The sequence below is a fragment of the Anabrus simplex genome, chromosome 1 (assembly GCF_040414725.1).
Source record: "Anabrus simplex isolate iqAnaSimp1 chromosome 1, ASM4041472v1, whole genome shotgun sequence".
NCBI classification, from domain to species: domain Eukaryota; kingdom Metazoa; phylum Arthropoda; class Insecta; order Orthoptera; family Tettigoniidae; genus Anabrus; species Anabrus simplex.
The window spans coordinates 640,889,481-640,903,595 of NC_090265.1; the positions used below are offsets into that span (position 1 = coordinate 640,889,481).

A 14,115-nucleotide genomic window follows, 5' to 3' on the forward strand; every position below is an offset into this window, starting at 1 on the left:
CCTAAACAGTTAGATAGATGTTCATTTCTTTTCACGCAGATATGATTTGAGTTGAAGTGTTTAAAATATAAAGAATAGGAAAATGGTTAGTTAGGAGCCATATGTCGTAGGCTCTAGGGAGGTATTGTCTTAGCCCGTAAGTTGTTATTTATCAGTATTCAAGATGAAGGACCAAATAACCAGAGTTCAGATTTATGAATGGAAAATTTGGAGTGCAGTTTTACGATTTCATACTCACGCAAGAGTTTGTTTAGGAGATACATACGCAAAGATATGATCAGATTTACATTCGCAATCTGACTTTTTCCCATTTAATTTTTATTACATTTCAATTTAGCAAACCATCCATTTTTATCACAGTGAATTGACTTAAATGTGGTGAGAATAATTAATATAATTATCGTGACAGTATTCACATCGAGTATTTATATTGAGACCTGATTGCTCAGTGATCTCTTAAATATAATTAGAGTAAATCAAATACACTTCGGAACATGGCTACGAATATAGAAGTAAATAACCAATATGAACTTGAACATTGAATGAGAATGAGTGTAAATAATTTAAAATCTTAATTATTTTACTTTATTTGAGCCAGCGCTGACTAATCCTTTATACATAAATGTTATTAAGATAATACTACCCAGAATTCACATTTAACTTTACATTGAACATGATTTATTCCAATAAATTTTCTTATACTATTCTTTTAGAAAGTGTCTGTGTTATGAATTCCTTTTGGGTAACAGCTAGTTTGTAAGTTAGCTAATAAGTTTAGTAGATATAAGTAACTGATGAATTTGACAAAAGAGAGAGATTCTTTTTGAGGTTTTCGGCTGCAGGTCCTTACTTGAGTGAATGGGTTCCCCCATGATGTGTGTCTCAGCAGACCGAGTCTCTTCCGAAACCACGTTAAAAACAAACACATATAAAATCTCAGATTTTATGAGCGATAGATAGAATACCCTGAGAAGAAACCGAGTTACCGGGAGAACATTGCACTTACCGCTCGACTGACGGGTGCAATATTTAGAAATTTCATGATCCGTATTGAAGTGGGATTACAATATTTGAAATTATGAGGATTCCTCCTATTCAATACAAAGATATTTATTAACGTGAAAGAATCACATATCGTTCACATGAGGTACTAGTTTCGGCACCAAACATGTGCCATCATCAGCCACAAAGTCAAATCGGGCAAACGCAATAAAACCTTAAAACAACTTTAAACACACTATAACACCTGCATGGATGAATATGAAATATGACTTTAAAACAACTTTAAAAACACACTATAACACTTGCACAGATGAATATAATAAAATATGGTACATGATGAAGTTGCATTCCATTTTAAAATCCATTAAAATGATGACTCCGTTGTTGTACACCCATGGCGGTTTGTCCAGCTTGTATATATCTTTAGTTTTCTAACCAAACTACAGAACACACATAGTGTCAACTTCATATGACATTAAACTCCGCAGCATAATTTTACAGTTTTAGAAAACTAAAGATATATACAAGCTGGACAAACTGCCATGGGTATACAACAACGGAGTCATCATTTTAACGGTTTTTAAAATGGAATGCAACTTCATCATGTACCATATTTTATTATATTCATCTGTGCAAGTGTTATAGTGTGTTTTTAAAGTTGTTTTAAAGTCATATTTCATATTCATCCATGCAGGTGTTATAGTGTGTTTAAAGTTGTTTTAAGGTTTTATTGTGTTTGCCCGATTTGACTTTGTGGCTGATGATGGCACATGTTTGGTGCCGAAACTAGTACCTCATGTGAACGATATGCGATTCTTTCACGTTGATAAACATCTTTGTATTGAATAGGAGAAACCCTCTTAATTCAAATATTGTAACAAGCATATTCTAATTGATTCAGCATCGTGCTATAGAAGCAGTCCCTTGGTCCGTACTACTATTGTTTTTTGCCAGCTTCTGTGCATGTGAGGCACTGTGTGTCGAATCCACTGATCGTTTTAACTTCATATCAATCCATCCATTCATTCTTCGTCCTCACGCTTTGAATTCAGGTCAGTGGAAGATTTTGGACTTTTAATTTGTCATCTCATTTCGTACCATTAGGGGCCGATGACCTTGATGTTAGGTCCCTTTAAACAACAAACATCAATCAATCAAGAATTGAATTATTCCTTCATTATTTACTCATACGGTTTTATAAATCGAATGTTCTTGCATATTACTGTGGTTTCCTTTTTTGTGTGCACATTGTAGAATTTTATGTTTATTTATTTATTGTATGCAAATATACAGGCATTAGCCCAATTACAATATTTGCTCATAAGTTCTAATTGTATAAAATATAATTAAAAAATACGAGAAATAAGATAATCACAAAATAGAGTATGAAATAAAGAGTTACCTAACTACAGTATAACAGCAGTGATAAAGATAAAGAATACAATAGAAGAATAAGAACAAAACAAAAAGAGGAAATATGGCATCATTCATCTAGCTAATTATCTGTAATAAATGCTTACAAGATTTCAAAAATTCTGATTATATATTTTGAAATAAATCTATATTCAGACGATGTAATTTATTATACAGTGACATCATTCTGTAAAGGGGTGAATTTACATGTTTGTTTGTGTTAACTCTTGGCAAGAAAAACAAATTTCTAAATTTACCTGCTGGTTTTCTAGGTGCATACAGTCGGAGTTGACAAGTTAAATCAATACTGTCTATTTCATTGTTAACCAACTTATAGAGAAACATCATCGACTGACATTTTCTTCTGATATCAAGCCTTTCAAAATCAAACATTTCAATCATCTTATGATATGATAAATATTTAGGATATTCTTCTCTTTGCCTGAAGTATGTATATTTCAAGAACATTTTTGGATCCTTTCTATCAAATCTGTGTGAACTTTTGTTGATTGATTCCAAATAATAGAGGCATATTCCAGATTTGATCGAACTAATGAAAAATACAAACGAAATCAAGATTTATTACTTAGGCTATACGAATGTCTCATTATAAACCCAAGGCTTCTGTATGCCTTATTCACAACATTTTCAATATGAGCAGTGAAACTTAAATCACTAGTTAATATTATTCCTAAGTCATTAATTTCATTTACTTGTTGCAGTTGGGCATCATTAATCAAGTATTAAAATTAATCTTATCTTTTTTCATTGAAAAAGTTATCTTCCTGCATTTATTAATATTGAAGGGTAATTTGTTAAATTTGCTCCATTCAGACAAGATATTTAAATCAACTTGCAGTTCTAAACAATCGTGCACACTTGATATTGATTTATATAATTTAATATCGTCAGCATATAATAATACCTTTGAGAACCGAATTTTGCTAGGAATGTCGTTTACAAACAACAGAAACAGCAATGGACCCAAATTAGAGCCTTGTGGTACTCCAGATTTTGCAATGTAATTGTAAGAAAACATGTTTCTGTAACTTACAAACTGACTTCTATGCTTCAAATATGAAACTAGAAGAGACATAAGAGACTGATCTAAATTATAATCCATTAATTTATTGATTAAACAATCATGATCTACTTTGTCAAAATCGGTATAAATAGCATCTACTTGGGAGCGATTATCAATCTCATTAGATACGTACTGTACAAAGTTACATAAATTGGTTACTGTAGATTTCTTCGGCATAAAACCATGCTGATTGCTTGGGATAATTAATTTGACATGATTAAAAATGTGAACATATAGAATACTTTCAAATATTTTAGCTGGGGACGTTAGAACTGTAACTGGTCTGTAGTTATCTATTAACTGTTTCTTCCCAGATTTATAAATTGGCGTAACTTTGGCATATTTCCATTGTTTGGGAAAAGTAGAACTAGTTAAGATCAGATTGAATAATATCTGGAGAGGTTCAATTAATATTTCCCTACAAGCCTTAAATATATAAGGAGATATTCCGTTGGGTCCCGCAGACCTTTTAGGTTTCAGATTTCTTATAGCTCTATCTATTTCTTCAGCCTTGATACGTTTGACCTGTAAATTATTTTGTATATTTGATTCTGTACCTCTATTTTTATCCACTGAGTAACAAGCTTCATCTTTTGTATATGCTGACTGAAAATAATCTGCAAAGGCATTTGCTATATCTCTATTTTTAATATACTTTTCCCCATTATATTCCATTTGCACATTGTATACATTCTGCTTTCTTTTATTTTTAACAAAATTCCAAAAGTTGCTCGCATTACTATTTATTTCAACGTCAATATGATTAATATATTCATTAAACGTGATCTTTATATCATGTTTGATTTTCGACCTAAGCGCTTTAAACTGAGTCAAGTTGTATTCCGACAGATGTTTTATCTTCCTGAGCTTATCCTTTAATTTAAGGTTCATAATGATATGTTTCGTAAACCATACAGGATACCTGCGTTTATAAGTTTTTACTTGGGGAATACATTCATCAAATGCTGAGTGAATTTTTTCATAGAACACACGAACGGCTTCATCAACATTTTGACCCTTCATTTCTTCTCATTCGCAATTTCTCAAAAGAATATACAATTTCAAAAAATCAGCTTTTTTGAAATTATAATTGTAATCACTTGCCTCATTTACTTTAAACAACTTCAACACGTTATAACTAACACGTAGTGGAGGATGATGATCATCCTTAGGTACTAACGGGTCAACATCATCAACTATCACTAAATTAATAATATTACTTAACACTAAATCAGGTGTAGTGTCATTAACATTCCTGACATCATTCATTGACTCCATATTTAACAGATTTAAAAATCTAAATAACAATTTGGCTTTTGTACTTCCCTTTGACAATTCATATGCAGTTCCTTTTATTTCTGGTATGTTGAAGTCTCCTATAATTAATATATTACTATCTTGAAATAATGAGACGTAGCGTTCGACTTGGTCAAAAACTGTATATAAGTTTCTACGTTACTATTTGGTGGAAAATATACAACACATATGTAGTATTTCTTATTATTATAGATTACTTTAAGCCACAGTGATTCATTTCCTGATTCCAAACTGTTTACCCTTTCAGAACATAATGTAGATTTAATGCTCAGTAGAACTCCTCCACCAGTTTTCTTATTAGTGGCAAGTAAGTCTCTGTCTTTTCTATAAACTACGTATCGATCTTCAAATATTTCAGAGTCATATATCCCATCTGTCAACCCTGTTTTAGTCAATGCAATGATATCAAAATTGCTAAGTAATACATTATCAAAGAGTATTCCAGTTTTTGTTCTAAGCCCTCTAACATTTTGATAGTAAATCTCTATTGTTCCATTAACATTTACATTAGTCATTGGTACACTGATTCTTTAACTTTGCAATATCGTTTTCCTCATTAATGCTGAAAATTGGAATATTTTCACCCTTTCTTAAAAATATCTTGCCATTACAAGTCCACAAAAATTTCACATTTCCATTTCATCTGACTTCCCTCGCTTTAGACAGCAATTTTCTCCTTTCAGCACACAAACTGTCATTTACGTATATGGGATTAATATAAGTATACCCGAGATCAACGGTAGACAGATTACGTTTAACTCGCCTTTTCCTTATCATACTTTCTTTCAAGGATCTATGAACAAATTTTACAATTATAGGAGGTACTTGCGTGTCAGCTCGCTAGGGAAGTCAGTGACATGCATCTACATCTTCTTTTTTAATGTCCACGTGCAACGCCTTTCCTACATCCTGGACAGTTGTAAGTACATTTTCACCGGGCTTAACTGGGACCCCATGAATTTCAATCATATTGATCCTAGAATACGGTTCACAATCAACAAGTCTTAACTTTAAGTTGGTATTTTCCTTCTTTAGCATATTGTTTTCCTGTTTCAGGTCTTCAATAGTTTTAAGACAATTGCTAATAATTTCAGACTGTTTTTGTAATAATTCACTGTTTTCATCTAATTTATTATGAGCAGCATTTAGAGAATCCCCAAGTCCTTTTCAGTCTCCTTATTTAATTTCTTTACTTCCCTCACCTCATTCGTTAACACAAGCAACAAATTACAAACTTCCTCTATGTTCGGTGTTTTGTCAGTAGTCTTATCCGACTCATGCATGCTTCTCCTTCGCGACACCGAACAAGAACGACAGTGCCACTGCTGAGATGACGATTTAAAATATTCAATATCCTCTTCCTTTAAATTAACACAATTGTTATGAAACCAGTTATTACAAATATTACACTGAATTTTAACATTAATATCTGCCCTTGGAACAGATTTATTACACTCAAAACACATACTAATTTTAGTGAAGACACGGAGCTCCTAATACAATGAGGTGAACGATATCGATATCACTTGTGTTGTTAGTAGAAGTTGGTAGCACTGCGTAAACAAAGACCTCACTTTACTTTTAGCCTCTACAACCTAAACGTAATGATTTCAACATATATTGAGTATCATAGACGGGTGTAAGATATCAAATACTTGCACAGCTTCAAAAGTACTCACTGCTTTAATCAAACATTGCTCCAAGCTTCAAGACAACATCAGACCACAAGAAATTAAGGTAAATACGGAGCTCCTGTCACATCACATGCACTCACACTGCAATATTATCATGTTACATGTTGATTTTAGCAGTAATTATTATTATAGACACCACCACCACCACCACCACCACCACCTTTCTTGTCTTTATTCTGATATCACCGAGCGAGTGACTTTACAGTTTGGTTCACGTAGCTTTCATTTGGGAGATAGTGCGGTTCAAACCCCACTGTCGGCAGCCCTATCTGCCGACTTTAATCAAGGCCACGGACGCTTCCGTCGTACTCCTAGCCCTATGCTATCCCGTCATCGCATAAGACCTGTCTGTGCAACATAATACAAGTTGTAAAAGAAATAAAGTATTCTGATATCAGTACATGTAAAATATGTACTTAGAAACCATGTATTATTCTTGCTATGGCATCTCTTCTTTCCTGTCCCCTCATGCAAAACACCCTGTGAGTGGGGAAGGTAGGATACATCCACAGTATCACATGCTTAGCTCCCTCTGTGGATCAGTGGTAGAGTGCTGGCCTCCAGATCTCAAGATCACAGATTCAAACACGGCAAAGGTAGATGGAATTTTGAAGGGTGAAAAAAAGTCTATTCAGCACCCCATGCTGTACAATGTCGGCGTTTAAAAGATCTCTGGTGACGTGTCTGTTGTTTACCCAACAGAATTAATTTTTATAAACTCAGCCATAGATCGTCCCAGATATATTAATTTTACTGTGCTGACTGGTAGAGTAATATGTTTCATCGAAATTGATGCACAGGCAGCCTACATGGGGTCAAATTTACAGGTCTACAATCTGTAACTGATGCCATACAATTATCATTGTTATCATCATCATATCCCCTGACTTACGTCAGAACCGTTGAAAGAGGAGCCCAAGGGCTTTCATCTTGGGAGAGTGGGTTTGGCAACTTTGAAGCCCTTAGTTGAATCTGGGATTGGGTTCACTTACTTGCTCCAAGCTCCTCATTTTCATCTTTTCTATCCTACCTTTGTGCGTTAATTTTTGTTCTCCTCCTACTCCAAAGTATACCCAGTTTTTATACCCAATACCCAATTGTATAGAACTTGAAACTTTCCTGTTGTTTTGCGAGACCTAGAGAGTATTTCATTTTTATGCTCTTATTGGCCCTTTCCATTGTCGATACCTTCATTCTTCTAAGGGTGGGACCTCTTCCTGTTTTCCTTCTGATTAGAGTTAAAAGAGAGGATGATTGCCCAGTTGTACTTCCTCTTAAAACAACCACCACCACAATTGGAATAAGAATATATTGTTCTCCTTGTTTGTAAGAGCTCCACCTCTTGTCTTGTGTATTAACTCCAAAAACTGAGTGCGAATACACATTTTCTGTACGTAACCGATAAGTATCTTTATAATTATGTCCATGATAATCTCTCTATGCTTAATAAATTTTTCTTATTAATTGGTAAACCATCATGTCTACTATTTTTCGACCTCGACAGCCTCTAGAAACTCAGTGATCCATCTCCTTCAGTGAGACAAAGTAGTTTATTTGTCTGCAACGAGAGATGTATCTCTGTGAGAATCTGCAAATGAGATTCATCTCAATATTTGTGAGGCAGAAGATGGATCTCAGGTTTATTCATATCACCCAGTTGTATAAACTTGAATCTTTCCTGTTTCAGTAAACCGAAAAATTGTTTATCTTCTTGGAAATGGCTGTTCAGTGGTTCAGATGCAGAGTACTGTGCACTCTTTCCTAGAGCCTGGACAGTTTACAACATTCCAGAACAGAAAATTAGACTTGTTTGTCGTCAAGTATCGCCTGTTATTCCTCATAACTATAAGGTAAGTATTTAAAGGAAGAGAGTATTTCTGTAAATAAAATTTAAATTTTGCCTGTATGTTATGAAAATGATCATTTTGTTTGACTTAAAAGTCAAAGTATGTCATAAAAGGACTAGTTCAATTTCTGTACGTATGCATGTATATGTGATTGTTCAAGTATCGTGAGAAAACGTTTGGGCATACTGTTATAAAACTCTGCATATGTTTTACAACTGGGGTTGCCGGGTGTTCCGTATTTGAATTCAGTAAAATTTGTCCTGTATTGACCCTGTACGAAATGGGCAAAATCCAGTATTTATGAACTGGTAAAAAAAAAAAAATCTTAATAATTTTCTTTCCTTACTTCATTAATTTAAATTGTAAGGATATGTCCATTTTTGTGTCTAAAGGCATAGAATGTTTGTCTTTGGTCCGAAGACCCAGGTTTGATTCTCAGAATCGTAACTTCTTGTGCTGTTAATTCCCCTGTCTCGGTGACTGGCTCTTTGTGACATCATCATTCATTTCATCCTCATTAGGACTCTACCACGCTTTTCCAGAAGCAATACACCATTATAATTATTGTAATAATTATTATTATTATTATTATCAAATTCAAATTTAGAATTCAATAGCATTACCACTAGTCACACACATTGTTTGCTGGTTTGTTAGCTTCCTCAGTAGATCACTAGTAAAGTGTCTGACCCATGATCTTGGGTTTGATTCCAAATAACAAAAGAAAACATTAAAGCTGAAATGCATTTCATTTTAGTAGATCTGCCTATAAAAATAAACAGCAAGCATTATTAAATAAAATATACCTTCACAATGTAATCCAATGGGAATGCGATCATGTCTTCATCTTCTGGCAAGCTGCAATGGAATTCTCCATCACTGAAAGATTTATGTGTGTCTTTGTTGCTATCTTGTAAGATAGTGCTTCTAAAATCATCCTCTTGCAACTTTTCAGTATGTTTCGCACAGGCTTTCCACTGCTTTTGAGTTATTTCATCAAGCACTTTGTCAACAAGATTCTCTACAGGCTACTTTAGATGTAGTGTTTTGCTTTCCAACTTCTCTCTAAGTTAAATAGGGTAATTTTTAAAAAATATTTTCTCAAGCTTTTTGAATGGTAGCAGACATTGCAGAAGCGGCTTGACTTTAATTTCTAAAGAGGAAAATATCAGTGCCTCTCATGATTAACTGGTGTTGAATATCTGCCTTTTTACTGGAGAAATTTGGAATGATACTGATAACAGAGTGAAAACTTGCATTGTCTATCATTATCATCATTGTCATCATCTCCTCCTCCTCCTCTTCCAATTGATTAACAAAATTGGTTTAAAAGCCAGTCATTGTATGTATTTGCTGTCGCTGCCTCATGGCAGACTTTGATTTGACCTGAACACTTACTTGGCCCCATGGACAAAGCCTATCCTCGCCGAACCTACATGGCTTATAATGAGTCGATCACGATTCCCCACACCTTCTTTTAAACCGCCATTACTTTCGGAATCCTGCCAGATAGATTTTACTGTGTGATTTTGATTGACCCATGTCTTTTCTGTGCAATGTATAGATGCTGTGTCCCCGAAAATCTTAATTTCATGCATTTGCCTTTAGAATTTTATTCTAGCTACAACTATGTCATGTCTCTCCATTAAAAATTCCCAGCCATCATTAATCTTCCGATACTGAAAGCCCATACCTGTCAGTATTCTTGATGTGGAGGAGGTGGAACCTTTTATGAGTAGTTGAAAATTCTCCCCATCATGAAATTCACAGTCAGTCCTACAAACAATGTAACAAATTCCAACTTTTATGTTTGGGAAGTTCCACCTTTCCACTATGTTAAAACTTACAATTTTCTTAGATTACAATAACATTTGCAAGATTTTGAAACTAGATATGTGGAGCATGTAAACCCTGGTAAACACCGAAAAATCTCTGCTATGAGTAATCGCATGGAGGCTTGCGGACATACACATACCTCAATTGAACAATATCTGGGGGTAATAAAAAGAGTGAAGAAAGGGTGCCTCATGAATACAACGGAGAACCTATTCATTTTCCTGGACAGATTCTTATAATAATCACAATCTGAACAAAAACCTAGAAAGTAAGAATCCTTTATTTGATTCAATACCTCCCTTTTTAAATTTACTTGATGTCAGTAACAAAATAGGCTACAGAATGATTTTTCACCCACCTAGAAGGAACATTTTCCGTCCACCTCCCTCTGCAGCTGTTGTTCCCCCTTGTCCCACCAAGCATGCAAACCATGCGAGCACACACAGATACAACACTAGGAGGAAGGCAGCGTTGAGCGCAGTAGGTGGCCTGGTGTGAGTTAGCTGTGAGGGGTGTCAGATGGTGAATAAACTTAGTAAACACAACAGCTAAATCACTTTCACTATCAAGCTCCAAAATTTTTCTCCTTTCCAGATTTGGACCTAATGATAACACAAAGCATTGCTTTCCATCTTGAACACAATTAGGCCTAGTCCAATTCATCTGGCAAGAAAATTCCCCTTTCCATCACATCAAGGCTGAATGTTACAAGAACCAGCTGATTTTGACCTTCTTTGAATTAATTATACCAAGCAGTTTTTTGCATACCTAGTGTCATCCATTCTACAAATGTGGCCATAGAATTTCAGTCGTCTCCTGCGTACGGTATCGGTGAACTTGATATTGATGTTGATTCCCACAGGGAACCTGAAATATATGTCCCGAATGAGTAAATTTATAATACCAATATAGTTGGTCCTTTATTGGACATTATAAATTTTCCAGCTAACTCATTCTTAGTTGCCAACGTTTTGCACAAGTGTGCTAAGTCAGGCTCATCAGTTGGTAAATTCCAGGAATTGTACTCACAAAATATTATGCTCTGAGACTAACTTTGTAACATCACTTTCTCTCCTTCACCCATGTTACCAGTGGTTGTACTTGGTTTACGTAGCGACATGTTTACAATATACACACTTGGACACAACGCAAATACTGAAATACATGAATGTACACTTTAAAGAAAATTATATTACTCCTATAAAAGGAGCCCCGCAGTCTCTTCCTACAAGGATATAAATAGACAGAGGTGAAATACCAGTTCTGTTACATATATTATTAAGTCAAAAGTGAGAGTTGGGAAAGTATATGTGATTAGTCCTATTTAGTCCTGACTGCAGAAACATACCTCACATACTTCATTGGTCTTAAAGGGATCTTAGCCTATTGTCCAGTTATCCTTTGGTTTAATATGCTGTAACTCGAAAACTACTGTAGATAAAAGTACCAGGATTTCTCCAGTCCCTTCATAGAACTGTTCTCCATATCGACAATTCGCTATCCTTCTTGTATTATCATGAATCTATCTGAGCGGCAATGATATTCCAAATTATGCTTCACTGCAAGCACGAGGAGTCTTTCTGTCTGGGCAACACTGTGAATGCCTGATTGGTCATCGCTGAGGGGAATATCAAAAATAAAACTCTAAAGGCTTAGCATCTGCTGTAACATTCTTTGTGAACAGTAGGTGGCCATTTAAACAAGGTAATTTATTTACCTTTGGAAGAATTTTAAAATCTTTCTAATTTTGTATCATTATATCATCACTACATAATGGATGTCAACACTCAAGAATATATAAAATTATTGATCATTTAAAATTTTACAGGACAGTTCTGTCCCAGGTGCAGTGTTCATCTGGAGTGTGGAGAACCGAAACGATGAAGTGAGGAAAGTCAGCATTACATTTACATTCAAGAATGGGAATGGTGGAGAAGAAGACAGAGCAGGTACTCTATTTACATACTGGTATTTCAGTTTTGTGCATCATCTTTGAGTACTGTGGAGTCTCAGTTATCCAACATTTCAGGATCTGGAAGAACTTGGATTACTGAAGTCATAGGATATTAACAAAAATAAAATTGCAATAAAACTAGGTGATATAATTAAAATTTCAATAAAACATTTTATTTATTGAATTCACGAGTAGAAACATCATTCATGTATTGTAATATTAACTACAATAAATGCAGTGCAGGGCAAAAAACAACTTTTCTGTAGGACAAAGGAAACCTTGTCAGCAGTGTTCCCCCGCCCCCTTGCTGAGGGCTTACTCTTGCACCACGATCACATTTTTACTGAAAGATCGGGTAGCATACACTTCTCCAGCTGTTACTTCACATTGCTTTGCTCCATTTTCAGTGCATTTAATCCTTCACTGTGATTAATCCTTTTCTCTTTTTACTGGGCACTAATGGTTTCTTCAGTCAATCAATCACCACTGATCTACATTTAGGGCTATCGCCCAGGTGACAGATTCCCTATGAGTAGTTTGCAGAGTGGTCATTTTGCAATCATTGCAGTCATTTTCTTAAGCGATTTCAAAGAAGTTGGAAATTTTATCTTCTTTGTGAAACTTACAACCTGATTTTTAACCCCATTTACCATCATACTATTGTCTGCTGTCCATCTCATGACTTTGTCCAGGTTTTTTGCATTTGCTCACAATCCTGTAACTTATTTATTAACACATACAGTATAACAATTGCAAAATTAAATTATGGTTTCTTTCTAGGAACATTTTTTTTTATGTATAAAGGCCAAAGGCAGGCATTTATACAAGTGGAGGCACTTGCTTCCCCTAGTACTCCGTCAAATGCATTGGCCTACATACGAGGCTTGCAGTGGTGTCTCAACAGCGCACTAGCCACCAACGTCTTGGAAAGGTGTAGCAATCCAACTGATGAGCCCACTGCTACATTGGGACGAAATGCTGGTAATTTCATGATTGAAAAAGTCTGTTGTTTGAGTCATCAGTCCATAAACTGGTTTGATGCAGCCTTCCATGCCACCCTATCCTGTGCTAACCTTTTCATTTCTATGTAACTATTGCATCCTACATCTGCTCTAATCTGCTTGTCATATTCACACCTTGGTCTACCCCAACCGTTCTTACCACCTACACTTCCTTCAAAAACCAACCGAACAAGTCCTGGGTGTCTTAAGATGTGTCCTATCATTCTATCTCTTCTTCTCATAAAATTTAGCCAAATCGATCTCCTCTCACCAATTCGATTCAGTATCTCTTCATTCGTGATTCGATCTATCCATCTCACCTTCAATATTCTTCTGTAACACCACATTTCAAAAGCTTCTATTCTCTTTCTTTCTGAGCTAGTTATCGTCCATGTTTCACTTCCATACAATACCACGCTCCACACGAAAGTCTTCAAAAACATCTTTCTGATTCCGATATCAATGTTTGAAGTGAGCAAATTTCTTTTCTTAAGAAAGCTCTTCCTTGCTTGTGCTAGTCTGCATTTTATGTCCTCCTTAATTCTGCCATCGTTAGTTATTTTACTACCCAAGTAACAATATTCATCTACTTCCTTTAAGACCTCATTTCCTAATCTAATATTTTCTGCATCACCTGCCTTCGTTCGACTGCAGCCCATTACTTTTGTTTTGGACTTATTTATTTTCATCTGGTACTCCCTACCCAAGACTTCATCCATACCATTCAGCAACTTCTCGAGATCTTCTGGAGTCTCAGATAAAATAACAATATCGTCGGCAAATCTCAAGGTTTTGATTTCCTCTCCTTGGACTGTGATTCCCTTTCCAAATTTCTCTTTGATTTCCTTTACTGTCTGTTCTATGTAAACATTGAAAAGGAGAGGGGACAAACTGCAGACTTGCCTCACTCCTTTCTGGATTACTGCTTCTTTTTCAAAGCCCTCGATTCTTATCAATGCAGATTGAT

The 14,115-nt window shown here is 35.2% G+C and overlaps 1 protein-coding gene across 2 annotated transcripts in view; it reads left to right on the top strand.

The window, feature by feature from the left end:
* Positions 1-14,115, top strand: part of LOC136857245 (non-lysosomal glucosylceramidase) — a 203,154-nt gene that overhangs the window by 51,373 nt on the left and 137,666 nt on the right. For both annotated transcript variants that reach the window (XM_067135737.2, XM_067135738.2), the window contains 2 exons: positions 8,198-8,360; positions 12,022-12,142. In XM_067135737.2, the coding sequence (XP_066991838.2) occupies positions 8,198-8,360; positions 12,022-12,142 (284 nt within the window). The remainder of the gene's footprint in view (positions 1-8,197; positions 8,361-12,021; positions 12,143-14,115) is intronic.